General features: G+C 41.3%; 2 protein-coding genes across 4 annotated transcripts in view; one reads left to right on the top strand and one right to left on the bottom strand.

The window, feature by feature from the left end:
- Nucleotides 1–1,010: 1,010 nt before the first annotated feature.
- MTERF3 (mitochondrial transcription termination factor 3) lies at nucleotides 1,011–17,232 on the bottom strand. 2 transcript variants are annotated; one of them, XM_054814595.1, is made up of 8 exons: nucleotides 17,106–17,232; nucleotides 16,266–16,614; nucleotides 13,947–14,099; nucleotides 12,760–12,949; nucleotides 7,807–7,954; nucleotides 6,507–6,578; nucleotides 3,551–3,712; nucleotides 1,011–1,267 (listed from the first exon to the last, which is right to left on the bottom strand). In XM_054814595.1, exons 2-8 carry the CDS (start codon nucleotides 16,591–16,593, stop codon nucleotides 1,073–1,075), a joined length of 1,248 nt encoding a protein of 415 aa, XP_054670570.1. In that variant the 5' UTR covers nucleotides 16,594–16,614; nucleotides 17,106–17,232; the 3' UTR covers nucleotides 1,011–1,072. The 2 variants fall into 2 exon arrangements, with proteins under 2 accessions (XP_054670570.1, XP_054670571.1); XM_054814596.1 differs by having other exon boundaries at nucleotides 16,266–16,617; nucleotides 17,106–17,226.
- Nucleotides 17,233–17,368: 136 nt separating this feature from the next.
- Nucleotides 17,369–18,135, top strand: part of PTDSS1 (phosphatidylserine synthase 1) — a 32,405-nt gene continuing 31,638 nt past the window's right edge. For both annotated transcript variants that reach the window (XM_054814594.1, XM_054814593.1), the window contains exon 1: nucleotides 17,369–17,683. In XM_054814594.1, the coding sequence (XP_054670569.1) occupies nucleotides 17,505–17,683 (179 nt within the window). In that variant the 5' untranslated portion in view covers nucleotides 17,369–17,504. The remainder of the gene's footprint in view (nucleotides 17,684–18,135) is intronic.

The following is an 18,135-nucleotide window of genomic DNA, read 5'->3' as shown; positions in this document are numbered from 1 at the left end:
CTTCTAAACAATGAACTATCAGGCAGTTTGCATTTGGGTTTTGTCAGTTTCTTCACTTTGCCCAAATACACTGTAAAGCATTTGATAATTCCCTATTAATGCAATTTGTTTACTGATTGGATTAAGTACTTTTAATACTCCTGTGATTCCTAATGTTAGCATTTACTTCAGTTGTTATAACCGAGCAAGATAACTCTGTCAAGTAAGTATATACTACAGCCTCTTTTCATATGGTTACTTGTATACTAAAGCTGTACAAATTTCATTGGGGTGGGGAAAAACTGCTTCCCCACCTCAACAAGGGGAAGAGAAAGTGACTTAAAATAAAACTATACATGTCCCTGAAATCCAGAAGGAGCTTATTTTCATTTTGTAATTTGCCTAAGTTCAGTTTCCTGATTTTCTTTCATATGTCAAACCAAGTTTCACTGCAGAGTTTTTAGGATATTAACTGCAGCAGCCAGCTTCACAAAGAAACAACTTTGTAACCTGTTTAAAAATGCCTTTTTGTATGAGGGGCTTCACATATGCAGCAGTGTACTAGTTTCTACTGAACAAGGGAAAGAATAACGTTATTAGTTGTTAAGATAAAAAGCAGGTAAACATGTCACTTCTTCACTACTGCATTAGCTTGTTATCGTTAACTTTTGGGAGTGAGAGTGACAGGAAGAGACAGAGGGTGAGACAGGGAATAAGTCACTACCCAGTTTTTCCATCTCCCAAAACTCTGTTATTAAAAAAAACAAACCAAACAAAAAACAACCCAAAAAGAAGAATCCACTTTAATTTACTTTTCTGTTAGTATGCAGCATCATTCACTCTGAATTTAGTTAGCAATTAATTACAAGGTTTGCATCAGTAGCAAACACCACATTCACTTAATCCTTCTGAAATATGTTTTCAAGTCACCATAAAGAACATTACTGTGAGCCTTTAAATCCTACAAATGTTTCATAAGCAACAACTTCTTAAACCCGTAATTAAGAAGTTAAAGAGACCATAAAGGGGAATAGTTTTCTAAAATATATTTATTTCATAATTTTATTATATTTCTTTTTACATGTGTTATTAATTAAAGTGTTTTTAAGAACTTTTCAAAGTCCTGCATAGAAGCTTTGGCAATCTCTGTACAAAACACCTCATCGGGCAAGGACACTAGCTGGTCCAGGGAGATGTAGCTGGGTTGTGCTGGGTCATACTGGGCTCTTCCCAAGAACATAAGAAACATATGTCTCTCTTTGATTCGTAATAGCTTTGAGTTGAAAACCTAAGAAAGAAAGAAAGGGAAGAAGCTTTTAGGTTGTCTAAATTTCAGACTCTGATGAATCTAAAATAAGAGCACTTTTTAGACAAAATGAAGATCTAAGCAGAAAACTAATAATTTGCATCTTCTCATTTATGTCAAACACCAGGTAGGTTATATTTATATATATAAATAAATTCTAAATAAATGCTTCAATACAATATGCTGAGGTACACACACAAGGGAAATCAGAGAGTGATTCAACTCTCATGCATGTTAGGTTTTTTGTTTATATATGATAACTATATTACTTTTGTGTAATCACAGCCAAGAAAGTAGAGGAGACATTCAGAAACAGGGAGCAAGAATACCTAAGCATTTTTCCTACATTATCAGAAGCATTTACATACAGAGTCATATTCAGATGAGCATCGTTATAAGGAAGAAATGAACAGGTGACCACATTGCACGATACAAAGGAGTGGACTGCAGTGGCAATGGGAAAGATGAGTGGCCGCACCTCCTCTCATAACACAGCCAAAAGGCACAGTGCAGTGGTTCAAAACAACCACTTGTCTTCTGCTGCACAGCAAAGCTTACCTTTGAAAATACTTGTCACAAAGAGAATTGTAGACAGTCAAAGGCAAGAACAATGGTAAGGGAAATATGAAAGAAATCAGTGGAACATCTAAAAAGAGAGGCTGGGAAGACGAGATGCACAGTTAAGAAGGCTTAAAAGCAGAGATCTAACTGCATTTCTGAGCAGTACAACTGAAGAGACACACGCTGCTTTAGAGAACAGTGAAAAGAAGAATGCTAGAGCAATGAAAGCAAGCAGAGTTTTTACTAAAAAGGAAAGACTACACTACTGAAGGAAATATTTAATGAGGATGCAAACTAATTTGAACTAAGGCAGAAAGCAAAACTACTGTTCCTCCTCTGCCGCCTTTGAATTTTAAGAGGGAGTCAGAAGACAGAAAAAAACCCTTCACCACCACTTACAGAGTTAGCTGACAAGAAGGACAGTTATGACAGCAGCAGTAACATCAGAGAGGATTTGACAAAAAAAATCCTGTATGCCTCTCATTTTCAGCATTGCTGTCATTCAGGATAGAAGCAAGAACAGATGGAGACAAGTATGCATTTGTGACTGCACAAGTTAATGGCCAGACCATATACAAACTGAGTTGCACTAGCCATATCCTGGAACTCTGTTTTTGAGGATGGAAGGGAAGAACTGGGAAGAGAGAGGGTGGCTGCACCAAGAACAAGGAGTAGAGGAAACTCTCCACTTACTCCTCCCAAACAAGGGGAAGAGAAACAATGAGGTGAACCATGAGGAAGCCAACCACAACAAAACTGAGAAAGAAGTGAGCAAGACTTGTGGTCACTTACAGGTCAAGGAAGGCAAAAGTGACACACAAATCGGAGTTACAGCAAGCATCCTTGCTAAGTAAAGATATTAAATAGCAAGATAAGTAATCAAAATCCTGGGGAGTAGTTTTATCTCCCCATATAATTTTGGCTTTTATCTAGTTAGATTCCCTGCTAGCCTTGCTTTAGGAAGAAAGTTATTGCAGTTCATAAGTTGTAATTTGTGCTTTTTTTTTTTTCCTTGTAAGAAGTTAGTGTGACTGCATGTTAGCATTGGATGAAGTGAATAATGTTTTCAACTTTTACTTTGTGAGGAAATAACAGTAACAATAAGAGAGAGGAAAAAAAGCCATCAAGAGACTAATCTATTTTCACTCCTGTGATTTTTTTAGCTATTGCTACAGCAATAGGAAGGTCAATAAGAATCTGATTGCCTAATGGACAAGACTCCTCTTACCTTTAAATTGTATTTTCAGATCCTATAAAATTTATTTTTTAACTAGGCAAATCCAAAATAAATGTTTTTTGTATATATGTTATTCAATGAACAGATCTTAGGCATGATCTGTCTTCCCTTGTGTCTCTCAGCTACGTAAGATTTCAGGACTAGGAATCCCTAAGCAGGTAGTACTCTCTTGCATGAACCCAGAAGAGATGAGCATGACTACTGTTGAAAACTTAAAAATTTGTAAGACTGGAGGTGGAGGAGGTAGTGGCATCACATGTGCCAGGGGGAGAAGAGCAGCACTTCCACACTAGAATCCTCAATGGTTGCTGAATTGCTAATAAAAGTTGTCCCAATTAAAGTAAAAGCCACAGACAAGTTGAAGAATTCACCTGTCCTGCATACAGTGAGGCTCCACCACCACCACCAAACTAGTGAAGCAGCTGTGCAAAGAGCACCTACAATTTATTCCCAGATTAAGAGCTCACCTGAGGAAAGCGAGTAAGCATGTGGTGGGGAATGCCCATTATGTTGTGTAAGTAGTCAAATGTCTGTTTGAGTCTCTTTTTACTTGCAGTTAAAATCTTGGGGGTTCTAAACACAATCTGTTGAATTTCATTAGGTTGAAAACCAAGTTCAATCTGACAAACCTGAAAGAGAAAACAATTTTATCTTCAAAAGTCAGCTACAGCAAACAACTTATTTTAACATGCCACTGAAATAAACTAATGCAAAATTATTCTACCGTTTGTCACAGAGCAACAAGAATGCAACCCACAATATCTGCCATTCCTGTTCTTCTCAAGTCAGTGCAAATTATTTATCATTCTGGATTAAAGTGTAATTTGTTTATAGATTATCCCTGAAATAAAGATGACTTCTGTGAATGCTATGTATTTTTCAGCTTGTCTGAGATACGAACAAAAAAAGCTGTGTCTCAGTATGCGTGGCAGTTACAAGCATAAAAATTCTCCCCTAAGAGTCTTTTATCAGTTTCAATACCAAGTTGTGAAAAGAGACTGACTTTCTAGATGTGGAGCTGTTGAGTTCTGTAAAACAGAGCAATCAAATAGCTAGTGACTACTTTTGTTAATGTGTCCTTTCTTTTGCTAATGTATCCAAGTTATATTTTTATATTAGGGAGTATAATTTCAGTCCTGTAGTCTTCAGCTGAAGTCTGTGGAACCTGAAAGAGATGTGTAGAATATGCAGTGTGTTAAATTTATTTACAGTTGGTTAATATCTAAAGAAATATGTCTTTTTCAGAGACTGCTTTGACTTCAATTATGGTTTCCCAAAAGGAAAACAAAACACATTTTTTCAATAAAATCATGAGTGCTCCTCCCAAAGTGCAGAATGGCAAGCAGTTTATTGAGTTGTTGAGAAAGGAATTCAGCATACAAGAGTGTCTGGTAACTCAGACGTTTCTTCTATCCTCCCGTGACATTTGCAAGCAGCTTGTTTTCAGTCATGAGGTGGGTGTGCTTGCCAGTCAACATAACCAGACTTTCAAATCCAACTCAGGTACTTCTTCAGTTGGCAAAAAGGTGGTGCTTCTTGTTTTTCCAGTTTGCTGTGCCAAGTCTGCAGCTCTTTTCCAAAACTGCTTGGCAAATACAAACGAAGGGCTTAGAATCTGGGTTTTGAAGCTACCTTAGGACATCTGGATTCTTACAGGGAATTGTTTCTAGAGGTGACTATAATCAGGTTTTTCCAACTTCTGGTTCTTCCTTGTCTGCTTTATAAATATTTGCATATCACAAATACTAATCAACTCAGCATTCAAGTATGAAGAGATGTGTTTGTGCTTTAATGGTGTCTTCCATGGATCTGAGCTGGCAGGGGTAACTTAATGCAGTAAGATATGCAACTGAGAGTAAGGCCTGTTAAATCAGTGGACATGTATAACTGGCCACACTGCAGAGGTAATTGCTGCAAGAATCCTGAGCTTTTTTTTTTTTCTCTCTGCTCTGTGAAATGGAATAGCTTGCGCTTGACATGAACAGTGAGCTCAAGTGTAAGTTGCTTTGGCTGTACTGTTTGACAGCAAACATATTTAATATTCAGTAACTCTATATGCTAATATCCTTACTGTGTAAGCCCCAGCAATATTCAATATACTCTGTACGATTCCCACAACAGGCAGTGGTAATGCATGCTTTCCTGTTTTACCCTAGCAGTGAATCTCTAATTGTGCTTGATGAAACCTTCAGAGGACAGAATAAGCCATCCTTCAGCTCATTTAGTCCATGATTGGTATCTTTTGACAACCAATATCAGCTGCAGCAGTTGTTTCTAAATAACAGCCCACTCAGAATGAGGCACACCACCGGGTCACTTCTGAACTGCTGGTACGTGGTTTTGCTTTGAGTACTGCCTACCCATCACCAGCTTAGGACATACAGGTCTGAACCCAAATTCTGAATCTGAGATATCCAACTTCCTGAAAGGCTGGAGCTTCCAAGTATCAGTAGATTCTAAAAGTGAGGACCTAAAAATCCTTCCTCTCTCTCTAGAATGTGTTAAAAATAAGGATGCTATACTATACACTTTTTTGGTAAATAGACAAGATAGTCTCACAGAACTGAGGATCCTAAAAACACATTCATTACAATATACTGAATCCCTAGCCTGTGGAAACAATGTTCATTAAAAAGAAAGCACTATTAATTGGAACAGTCTGCTACTTTCCAGTCTCCTCCCTTACCACACACATTTCAGATTGCAAGATTCCCAGTATTTAATAGTTTCAGAGCTGTGAGTCTGTCTGAAAATTATATATTTTAATTCATAGTTATGCGTTATAGGATAATGGGATTTCTCAAATTGTTAGACTACATCATGCTGTTTGGCCTAGATGGCTTTAGAGCACAATAATTAAACCAATACATAGTTACATTTTCAAAGGGGAAAGGAGTCCCTGTGGGTTTGAAGTTATTTACCCAACAGTTGTTAATAACGACCATCTGCTATCAGACAATAGGTGTCAAATGCACATTTTTGGCAGACTAGCTACCTGCCAAGAGGAAAATAATCAACTGCACATTTCTTGCTCCTAAATCCTCATGGACAATCCAAGTTAGCAAAAACCCATAATAATTAAGAAAAAAAAAAAAGGAGGGAGCAGGCCCTATTTTTCACTCGTTGTAAAGAAACGGGTAACAATTTGTGTCATCAGAAAGCAAGTTTTGGCAGGAAGGGACCCAGATGAAGTTTCTAACCTACATCAGACTAGAAGACAAAGTAAGATACTGCTCCACGTATGCTGCAAGCTATAGAGGAAAAAAAAATGTTTAACAAAATCCTCAGTTATTTTATATCTTCACTACAATTATTTAATTGAATTCTTGCTGTGCAGGATTCTCCTCCAGCAATTTTATCTTTTGTCAACTCTTAAACTATGTGGATACACAGTACACTTTTAATATCTACGAATAAGCTCACCTGAAGATTTTCTTTTACAGGCTCTAATTTGCCAGTCAGTAGCCTCGGAAGACGAATTACCAGATCCTTTGTCTACGATTACAGAAAACACACAAAGGAAAGGTTATTACTGAAAGCTTGTTTGTGAATCCATCTGTGAAAGAAAGATAAGAGTTCTCACATAAACTTTTTTTTTTCCAGTTGGAAGAGGGATGCATTTTCACTTGCATTTCATTGTATCTGTACCCCAAAGATGAGTTTGCATAAGCAGCAATATATTAAGATGCAAAAAGTTTCTCAAATATGTTTGTTTGGAAAATAAAAAAATAACATAGCTGTTGTAAAATGGACAGGAAGAGAGAGTAAAAGCATGCCACAAAAGTAGAAAGCATGCTCAAGCGCCCAATCTCTCTCAGTGCTCATTTCTTCCCACCTTTTTGAAGAAGTAAACAAAACACTACCTGATAGAGACTATGAAAGGATTTTTCAGCTGCAGTGGAATCTGTCTACCTCAGGATCTGGTTAGACCATAGTATTATGGCAATACGAGAAATTACTCCACATCCCCTAAGCCATGTGATTACTTGTAATGTGCCCTGAGCACAAGGCAGTGACTAAACCCTTTTCCAGGGAGATCTCCTACCTCAAGCGTGGGAAGGTCAGGAACAGGCACTGTGACAGCTATGACTGTTCAGCAACCAAAAAGCCAATAGAACACCACCAGATTCCACTTGGAACTTCACATTTATTGCAATCCCCAGCTACTGCAGGAAACAACTAACAGTGCCCACTTATTGCAGGAAACTCCAGCTACTGGCTCCTCTGAAGATGCCAAAGCATGGTGCTAAATACCTGCTAAGCATGTAATGTGGTAAAGCGCTGACCAGCGAACCCCTTAGTTTGATATGGTATTTGCAGATTAGGCTATTTTTCACTGAGTTAAGTATGTTACAGTATCTTGAAGAGATTAAGAGAGTCAATTAATTTTCTAGAAGTTAAAAAAGCTGTTTGCTGTTTCAGCAATGGATTCAGTCCTCTGACCCATCTCAGATAATAAAGCTGGACACACACATGCTTGTTTGACAATAACCTGTAGCAGATCATCTTCAAGAACTGTACTTCAGGACCTTTCAATGTCAGATGTCCATATTACTTCTACAGACAGTTAAAAATCACATTATCCTCCTGTAACCCTCTGTGTTACCATCAGAAATGTCACTAATGTTTGTGGATAACCTCCAAACACTTGAAGTATTCATGTTCCAAGACCTTACAGTTGTCACTAACAAAGTACCTAAAGACTTCAGTGTATAGTCTTTACCTTTTTCACACTGAGGCCAAGTTCATTTTTGAAGAAACCCAGTCTGTTATCGAGTCTTTCCACTGAAAACAACAGCAAATATGGAGCTCTTGAGACCATCTGAGCAATTTCTGCCTTACCAAATTTTTTTGATTTTAGGTAAGCCACTCTAGAAAGAGAACAAAAACAAAATCCAGTTATGAAAATTTTATTGCCTCCATTTATTCAGTACTTGCTTAAATTCCTCAGTGATATCTTATAAATGGACAGATGTTCTAGCATTAACATGCAACCCTGCCAAAAATAATTAGAGGGAAATCTGCAGTTATCATAAAAGCAAAATACCATCCCTTCCAATTAATTAGAAGTAAAATAAACCTCAGAGCAGAATGTCAATACTGAAGACAGATTTTAATTCCTTCCAGCTGTACTTAAGCAGATAACTATGTTAACCTACATTTAACTACCAGCATGTCTCCTAGATTGCAAACACATTAATAGATCATCATAGGGTATGGACAAGAAGATATATACAGCCTTTTGCTATTTTAATGAATTCCATTTCTACTGCTGAAGGAACAGAGTATTATACCTCATACATCCCTGTTTTGCCAATAGCACTGGAGTAGAAATATCATAGAACAATGCTATCTGTAGAGACATTGTCCAAAAAGACATTTCTAAATCAGCTGAAGTTACTTTTGTTACAATAGGTCCCTACTTTCAGTCACTGGTCCAAGGATTTAGTTACAAAACATCTGGTTGTCAGAAAGGAGAAGAAGCTGACTAAAGTTTTTATGTTTAACAGAGCTTGCTTGCTTGCTTTCCAACTCAAAATTTTTTCCAAACTTGAATTCAGTGAAAGTGAAATCTTATTTCAAGCACTACTTGCAGTGGATTATTACTATAGCTCCCAGGAAAAGGAATGGGGGGGAAATACAGCACACAAAATAAAAAAGAGAGATGATTAACCCACGTGCCACCATTTACAAAAAAACTGAACTACAATTTGAAGATGTTCCCTTTGGTTATAGATAAGCACATACAGAAGTATTTGCTGTCAGATGAACTCAGAGCATACAAGAACTGAATTTATCTGGCAGTAATTAAGATGCTAAATAGATGGCAGAATATTCTGCCAAAGCAGATCTTTGGCAAAAGATAGGCTGTGTGTTATATCGTGTCTTGTGGAGAGAAAAAAAAATAAAAATACCTTCCAGTTGCTACAACCTCCCTCTCTTTCTACAAACCCTCAAAAAATGAAGTCACCACAAGCCACACATCTGTAGACAGAAGATTTAAGAACAAGCTCTACAGGACCAATCCCTAATTGAGCAGGCACCCCAACACAGCAGGTAGCAGCCTAGGCTCCAGAAAATGCTGATGGAACTGGCTGCAGAAGCCTCAGAGACAAGGAGTGGTCTGGAGGGGGGAAAAAATGCAGAACACAACAATAAACAATTGGCTCTTCAAAAATCATCCCATTATGTTTTGAATGCTGCAGCTTGGCTACACTATACTTCTTCCATTCATTTTTTCAAGCGCACAACTGCCAAGCATTCTACGAACATGGCTAAATGAGCAGATTACAAATAGAACCTTTTGGTTGGCCTGACTCCCCTCCACCACCTGTTTTCTGTTAATAAGTCATTAAGATTCACACCTGAAGCATTTCTTTGCATCCTGGAAAGGCAAGAAGCTTAAAAGAGGGATGGCAAGATTGTAATAACCTGACTCTAGAAACTGGTATATTAAAGAAGCACAATTGTCCAACCAAAGTTTGAGATAAATTTGTGAGTGTTGGCACCAAGGTTAGCCCTCATTCTACTACAGGGGTCAGCAGTTCTATGTAGCATGTTAACAGTTTTAAGTCATCATTAACAATACCGTAAAACAAAGCATCTGGTGCAGCTGCAGTACAGACACTGATTTGCAACTGTCAGAAGTGTTATGAATTATGGAATGTTTTGACTTTTACAGTGTTTATCTGAAGTCAAATGCCAAATCTATTGAAATTTGTGTTTTGTTTCCTGGCAACCTGGAATCCATAGCAATGAAACATTCCAGAGTGATGTAACCAATACCACGTCCATCTGCACCAAAGTGTTTATGCAAAGGTGATACTCCTATCTGAGACACATTCACTTCACAGCCTGCCATACACCCTCCACAGCACACTTACTTTAAAGCTTGCAGGAAAGCATTCACCACTGCCAGAGATAAACTTAGTGAAAAATCAAGCTGCAGAAAATGAAGACGAAGTTGGATTGTCCTGTTGAGCTCCTACTTCTCTAACCAGGCAGTGCCACAGGACAGTCACTGAAAAGCAAATCTGACTTCCCAGGAGAATTAGAATGTTTATCATAGCAAAAGATACTCTCTTCAGAAGAGTATAAGTGACTCTGACAACTAGACTCAAAACTGCTGCTGAAAAATGACACAGGTTCTTTTTGGATTCTGTTTCTGAAAGGCCACTTACTGAACAGGAGGATGGAAGAACAGAGGAGAAAGCAGAATAGTCAGGTCTATGTTAGACATGAATCTACTAATGTGCCTGTTTCCAAAAAGCTGTATTTTCAGATTTTTGCCTTGGACAGCTACTACATGCAAGAGCCAAGCAGAAAGACCTTCTTTTCTGGAATTTTTAAAGACCAAGACATTTTCAGTTCATTACAAAGTGCACACACGAGTTGTTCTGTAAAAGAACTGTTGAATTAATGCCAGCTTGTCTGGAATGATTTTAAGACTAAAAGTCTGTTTTCCTGCAATTTTTTCTATAATCAACATATCTAATGGAAGTATGAATCAGAAGAATAAAGTAATTCCATTTCAGAATCAAACAACTTCTAGGTACACATCAAGCAAATAGAGCTGAGTAAAAAAGCTAGGATCTCTGTGACTGCAAGACACAAATCAGTTAAAAAAAAAAATACAACCCCATAGTCTGGTTCTGGTACTTTAAGTCTCTCATATCTTAATGAGATCCCACCTGCAAAAATCTGGAAGGAAGTCCTCAAGCTAAGGAATACAGAGAAGCTGTTTGTATCCATAAAACAACAAGAAGGAAGAGTGGAATGCAGTTACAAGCCACTGCACCATCCCTAGGGCAAAGCACCTTTGCAAAAAGTGACTGGATTCATGAAAATACAGCCTCAAAACCTGGATTCAGTTATCTCAGATAAATGAAGAATTAAGAATAACTTTTAAAAAAACCCAGATTATTTATATTATTATGATATATTTTTTCAAAGATCTTGAATATTTTAATTTCAGTTGTTTAACTTTAGGAAGGTATTTCTTTAGAAGTGAAAGGCTTTCTGCCATGAATACCAACCTCATCTTTAAAGCTCTAGAATTAGTCCTCTGGAACTGGTTAACAATGCAAACCCACTCAGGACAGGCTTCTGTGAATAGATACTAACAGTTACAGCCATAAAACCTCAACTTGACCAGCATCAGCACAGGTGTCTCAGTCACTGCAGGATGAAGTACAGCATCCTATCTTAAGCCCACTGAAGGAACAGTTGAAATCTGCACTCATGCGGCCAAGATGCACATACATGTGACAAAACAGTACAACAATGGTTGATTTCCAACACAGGGAGAATGGACAGCTGCTATCAGTAACATCTTAGACCATGCCGGGTAGGTCTACCACAGCTCCTCAATATTCTTGTTTTGACCACCTTTATCCTTTTAACTCAGCTGCAGCTTTTTAAAGCTACTTTAAATATCAGTATTATCCCATTATATCTCTAGTGCTGACCAGACAAAGATTTGTTAATGAAATAACAGCTGTCATTAAAAGAGGAAGTCCCACTGTTGGCACAGAACAAGAAACACACAGTTTGATTCAGACAACACTTGAATTACTAAAATCAGCAGACTTCATTCAACTTCTGACACAAATTCCACCATTTTCCCAGTCATGCTGCTGGAGAAAGAGGAATGTATGTATATATTTATTCTATTTCTTCAGTGCTCTACTTTTATTCAAGTTGCCTTTATATTCAGAATGTAGCATTTTCTGAAGTTAGTGTTCTCTAATAAGCCAGACCACATGCAGTACACAACGTCTAGGTTTAGGACATTAAAAAAGCAGAGAGGAGTAGGAGAAGGTGATACAGAAAACAGAAGATTGACAGTAAATTAAAAAAACCAGCTTGTTTCCCCTACAGTGTCAAGAAAGATCCATAAACACAGTGACTTTTAAAAAAAAAAATAATCCACCTTTGGTGGTTTTGGTACACACACAAATAAGCTTCAAAAAAACCCTCCAAAACAAACTCCACAGGGCAGCTAACAAAATGAGCTTTGGTCTAAGATATGAAATCTCCTAAAGAGACTGGTATTTACCCTTATGTACAGACAAGTTGGGTGATACCGAGGAACAGTTTAGGGCCATACAAGTGTAAACACACACAAAAATTAGTTCACTGTAGTCTTGTGCTCAGTTTGAGCTGGACAACACACACACACACAAAAAAAGTTCACCAAAATCTGCTGCTGCTATTAGAAGTAAACACAGAACAGATCTGCTCTGCTTCTTTTACTGCAGAATTCACAAGGTATGGGTAGACATATCACCTAGAAGAGCAGTTTCAAAGCATGACTGAATAGGTTAATATTGTTCTACAAATTTAGGTAAAGCCTCAGGGACCAACATTTTGGAATCTAAGCTGACACAGGTAAAGCAAGTGGCGTAGGATGGCAAGCTGCTTCCTCTGTGTCAGAGAGACAGGGATGAGCAGTAAAATTTGTTAATAGTCAACACTCTGATCCACCTGAAAACTGACTCAACTTACGATACCACCACATGTTAATGCTGACTGATGGGAAGGCACAGGAACGTGGACCCAGAGATCGAGTGAGAAAGGAAGCAGCAGCAACACGCTCAGAGAAGATTACGTCAATTGGGAAACTAGATCTTCAAGTCAAGGGGCTTAACACCCTGCTGCTATTTGAAAGGCTTACCTGGTTTCTAAAGCTTCCAGATCTTCAGCAAGGATGTATGGATTTTTGGTCAAGAATGGTCCCAGCTGATTGTCTTCTATGCCCACATCCTTAAGAAACAGAAGTATTTTTCTTATATCTTTTTCAAAGTCCAAGGTCAGTAAAAGTTGACCTGCCTTTTGACGTTTCTCCACTTGGGATAAGTCAACTCCTACAGCAAACAAAATTAGATATTGTTTTAATTAAACACAGACCCTACTTCCTATAAGTTTCAGGAAGGTATGTTGAAATTTGTAGGACTACTCCTTTTCTGCACTGATTTAGCATACTTCAATTGCTCAACACAGCAAGGTCACAACACCTTGTATGTTGTGGAAAGATTCCAGGTAAAACAAGCAATCATTTTAGACGCTTTTGCCGAGTTTATTTTTTGAAGGAAGACATTTGCAGTAAATCGTGCATGCACGGAATCAAGTACACTAGCATGTGCCCCACGTAGAAACCTACTCTTGCTGCACAGAAGTATGTGCGCAAGGAATTCCCAACTCCATTATACAAGGGAAGGGACAATTTTGTAGTGAAGTGCCTTTGGATTCTGGCTCACACATAGCCATTTGTTACTGCATGAGGCCAGATCTCCCCCTCTCAAATATTTCTCCAACCTCCTTCTAGTGTTCCTTGCACTTCTGACAAATGAGGTGGCCAGCAACCTGGAAGTCAGCTATCCTTGCACAGTCAAAATGCTTTTTGATGCAAACTAAGGTTCTCTTCCATCCGTTCCTCCTTGCCTCTCCAGTTTACTGTGCCCTGCTTCTAAGGTTCTGCACAACAACCCCTCTCCTTCCTTCCAAGGAGGGAGAGCTGCAATCTCTTTTGCAGCAAATGAAAGCATCCTTAAGCAGCCCAAAAGGAGAGACCAATCAAGTTACACAAAGTGCTTCCCACCTCCAGAAGCTGTGGGAGATGCCGCCTCCTAGTAGCCACAGCACTAAGGGACTAAAGCTAGCCAGCTGCATCTTCAACTAATATGGCATTGCTAGGGAGTCATACAATCCCCCCTCTTTTCCCATTTACCCTGCATAGTGTTCTGCTGCCCTTAGCCATGGGTCACTGTTCCGGTTTACAAGGCAACCAGTAAGATCAAAACACAAATTATAGAATCTCCACAGCTCCAGATATAGGCAAACCACAAACAAAATCACACATACCTAGGTGGACAAGTTTTGCCAGGGTTTCTGAGTGATCAACATAATCTCGGAGCGTGGAGGACTGAAGGGGAAGAAGTGGTTCTGCAATGATCTGTACAGCTTCTTCCTCAGAAATCTCCTCCAAAGCAGATGAAGGTGGGATGTCATCCCAGTCTAAGAAACAAATATAGAAGACCGAAATGCATTTTGTAAGACAAAGCTGCTCCCACCAACGCTATACAGATCATTTAAAATGCATTTTGAAATGCAAGAACACTGTGCATGAGATGAACAGCCAATCTATTATTATTATTTGAAAAGACATAAAAACATAGACTTTACTCCCGGTTTTTGTCTCTGTTCCGTCTCGTTGTCACTGCCCATCAACTCTTGCTCATGTGGCCAAATCTGAGCGTAGTACCCAGCAAGCCTGCCTTCAGTCTGCTGCCTTGATCACTGCAGACAACAGATCATATCACCTTCTTGAAAAAGAATCTTCTTTCGTGTCTTCACAAATGCATTCTTGCCTGATCATATCCAGATCAAAGGCTACTGCAAAGACTATTTTTCATAACCTGACAAGCCCGCTACTTTGTGCCTCTTCTGAATCTGATGCCTGAAGTACAGTTGTTTTAACTTTCAAGGTATTTCATAGCCAACTCCAACCAAGCTATCACGTCTTGTCCATTACAGAATGGCTGCTGACTGCCACCACCCCTAACAGCTAAAGAAATCAAGCTCCATTTCCTACCCATTAAAGTTTTCAAATGAACATCATTATGCTTGTTTCCCCTTAAGTGTTCCAAGTCACAGAGCTCAGTGTCTTTTAAAAAAATATTTCTCTAAACTGATTTATTTTTTCCATTGACAGGAGCTGACAACAGCTAGATCAAGATTACTGTTTTGCACGCTGACTGCTAGCATCCACCTCAGTTATCAAACTGATTACTGATCAACAGCCCTAACTATAAAGTCTTCAGGATGGAGATTTTTTGTGTCCCGTACCTTTGCACAAGACTTCCTAGAGACTGGGGTAACACTCTTTCAAGTTAAAAAAAACAAAGCCACACCAGAACTACCAAGATAGGTTCCAAAATAAGTAGGAAGATCCTATTCTTCTAGGAGGAGTTGCACAACTAGCTCAATAGCTGTTGAAGGTCTTGCCACTTCTTTTTTTCAAAGCCTCAGAAACAAAAGCACAGTAAATTGTTTTTAGCAACATTTACAACTTAAACAATAAGAACTTTCTAGGAATCTATATGGATATCAAGCATTTCCTTTCAACATGTTGAGGACCAAACTAATATACACCAAGGTACATTCCGGAAGCATAGATGCTCTTTTTTTGCCACTCTTAAGTTATTTAAGCTTCCTATCAGGAAACATACCTCAAGCTACAAACAACAACAAAAAAGTTAGAGATTATATTTATTCTGTTATATACACTGCCAACTGGGCAAAATGCTCCACATACACAACAATAAGTCTGCTGGCAGATAAAAATCTGGCATATAGATAAACCACACTGCAGGTGTGGACACATACAAGCTGGCTGACCTGTCTGTTCTGGTGCAGGCCTGTGTCCAGAACCAGCTGCACAAACACACAGATCTCAGTTGCAGCTCTAAGCCACCCTAAAAATAAGCTCTGTAGGATCCAAGTTGGCTGGGCTTAAAGCTGAATCTGAACATACAAGATTGCTTAGTAATCCAGAGCAAGTTTCCTCAGCATACTAGAATTCTTTTCAGAGGGTGGTATTTTTTTTATCCTCAGACATAAAACTAGAGAAAAGTGAGGCAATTTCCTCAGGGCAATACCATCAAGGCGACCTTATATCTATCTCCTTTCCTCGGGGGCAGTTTGACAAGCATTTCTGATCAGGGCAGTGCTTCAGCAGGCTTCACACTCTGCTGCCTCCTGTTGTTCATCCCTGATAGTTCAAACGGCTGTGTTGGGAGAGCTGCTTCAGGGGTGCCATCCCCCACCCCTGCTCAACCAACCCCCCCCCCAAAAAAAACCCCAACAAACATAACCCTTTATTTTGTACCAGCACAACCATGAGGGAAAGGCAAATGCTCAGCTGCTGTAAGTAGAGTTATGAAAAGAAAAGCTCTTCAAACAGCAGCTCTAGACTGACATTTTTACTCAATGCTGGTATCTTTATCTCGGCTTAAAGGTATTCTCTATATGCTAGAGTGACCACAGGAATTCTGTGTTAACTATGGGGCTAAAAACATGTGATAGTCAGGAACATCAGATAAATATTTTAGATCAACTGGGCAAAAACCAGGAATGCTGAAGGCATGACTTGGAAGAAATGGTAACCCTAAGGCCTCTTACCTTCATACAGTATTTTTGCATTCAGATCAGGTAATGTTTCTGCTTTTGCTTGTTCCTGTTCTACTGGCGAAGGCAAATTACTTTCAGAAGAAAAGGATCCATCCTTGGCACTGTCAGGAGGAGAACAGCTTCCTACAGACACATGCCTGTATCCCTGCCGTCTCCACAGAAGAACGTCATTTCTAGAGGGCGGCAGAGCCAGAGGGGCGAACCCACGACATGCCTGTGCGGTGCTGCTGCGGTCCCTCAGGCTCCGAGGAAATTCAGCAGCACGGGCCGCTTTCAGCAGGCCACACCAGCGGGAGCCCTGCCGAGCCCACAAAGCCATTTTCCACCTCAGCGCAGCATCCTGCTGAGAGAAACAGGGCTGAGGAGTCACAACACAGGCGCTGCCTCACCTCGCCCGCAGGGCTGGCAGCGTGAGCGTTAATTACGCAGAAATTACTTGCTACAAAGCACCAAGTAGCTGCTTTGAGGCTTTAAACGCGTGACAAACGGAGGCATAACTGAGAGGAGCCGGCTCTGAACGGCACCGACCGCCGTTCCCTTGGGAGCACGGGGATCGCCCAGCCGGGACTGAAACCCTCCCCAAGGGAGGGGGCCCTCCGCGCAGAGCCGTCACCTCGCACCCCGCCACGGGACTGGAGGAAGCCGGGCCGGGCCAGGCCGCGCTCGCCGCCCCAGCCCAGCAGCTTCTGCGTACAACCCGCGTGAGGCCGTGCCGCTCCGCGGGCGGCGAGCCTGGGCCGTGGGAGGGCGAGGGCGGCCGCCCCACCACCCGCGCAGCTCCGACCCACGCCACGCAGCCCAGGCGGCCGCTGAGAGCCGCCAACGCCTCACCTGCCCCTCGCGCCAATTCCGCGCGCAGCCAAGCCCACGTGCGTGCCCCCCCGTCCCAACTCAGGAGAAACCATTCGGGAGCAGGGAGAGGGGGAGCAGGCAAAAAAGGACCTTCCCACCCCTTGCTCGAAGGGGGTGGTGTGGCTCCGCCTTCTTTCCCCCCCGCTCCGTTTCTCCCTCCCTCCCTCACCGCGTGGGCGCCGCGGGAGCGGCAGAGCGAGCTCCGCCCCTCGGCGAGGCGGGCGCGGCACTTCTCTCTTCTCCCCTCCCCTCCTCTCCTCAGCGGCGGCATCGTAGCAGGAGGCGGCGCGGGCGGCTGGCCGGGCTGGTTCGGGCCGCGCCGCGCCGCGCCGCCTCGGGAGAACCAGAGCTGCACTGAGGCGAGGCGAAGGGGGCGAGATGGCGTCGTGCGTGGGGAGCCGGACCCTGAGCAAGGACGATGTGAACTACCGTCTGCACTTCCGCATGATCAACGAGCAGCAGGTGGAGGACATCACGCTGGAGTTCTTCTACCGGCCGCACACCATCACCCTCCTCAGCTTCACCATCCTCAGCCTCATGGCCTTCGCCTTCACCAGGTGCGTGGCCCCCGGCGCTGCCGCGGGGATCCCCTGCCCCGCCCCTGAGTGCCGGCAGCGCGTACCCGGCCCCGGGGCCAAGGGGGTTCCGGGGGAGGGGGCCGGCGCCAGTCCCCTGGGGCGAGGAGAGGCAGTGCGGCTCCGGCGGGTGGTGGTTCCTGCTGGGGGCGCGTTAACGGGAGACTTGGTATCGAGCCGTGACTGGCTGTATGCTGTGCAGGCAGGGGTGTTGCATTGCTAGCTAGCTGGAGAGCACCCTGCTCCGGAGGCCCTCCTTTCTGATAGCGGTTATTCCCCTCTGCTATATTTCCTGGGAACTTGTTGATCATTTTGTAGGTCTCTGTTAAAGTCTTTATCAAAATGAGCATGTGTTTTAAGCAGTTGTCAAAAATGGCTTTTATTAGACTATCAAGAAGTCCAGCAATGACATCACTCAAGTAGATAATTTACCA

Source organism: Grus americana, chromosome 2 (assembly GCF_028858705.1).
Source record: "Grus americana isolate bGruAme1 chromosome 2, bGruAme1.mat, whole genome shotgun sequence".
Lineage (NCBI taxonomy): Eukaryota > Metazoa > Chordata > Aves > Gruiformes > Gruidae > Grus > Grus americana.
Note: the sequence above shows the minus strand (reverse complement) of the source record. Positions and strands in the feature narration are given on the sequence as shown.

What these genes read in the sequence shown, in the direction of transcription:
- MTERF3 (XM_054814595.1), bottom strand. Translation starts at nt 16,593, where the DNA reads ATGGCTTTGTGGGCTCGGCAGGGCTCCCGCTGGTGTGGCCTGCTGAAA. An exon ending in CTGGAAGCTTTAGAAACCAG is followed by an intron (nt 7,955 to 12,759) that starts GTAAGCCTTTCA and finishes TTCTCTTTCTAG; the next exon opens with AGTGGCTTACCTAAAATCAA. An exon ending in TTGGCCTCAGTGTGAAAAAG is followed by an intron (nt 6,579 to 7,806) that starts GTAAAGACTATA and finishes CTGTAATCGTAG; the next exon opens with ACAAAGGATCTGGTAATTCG.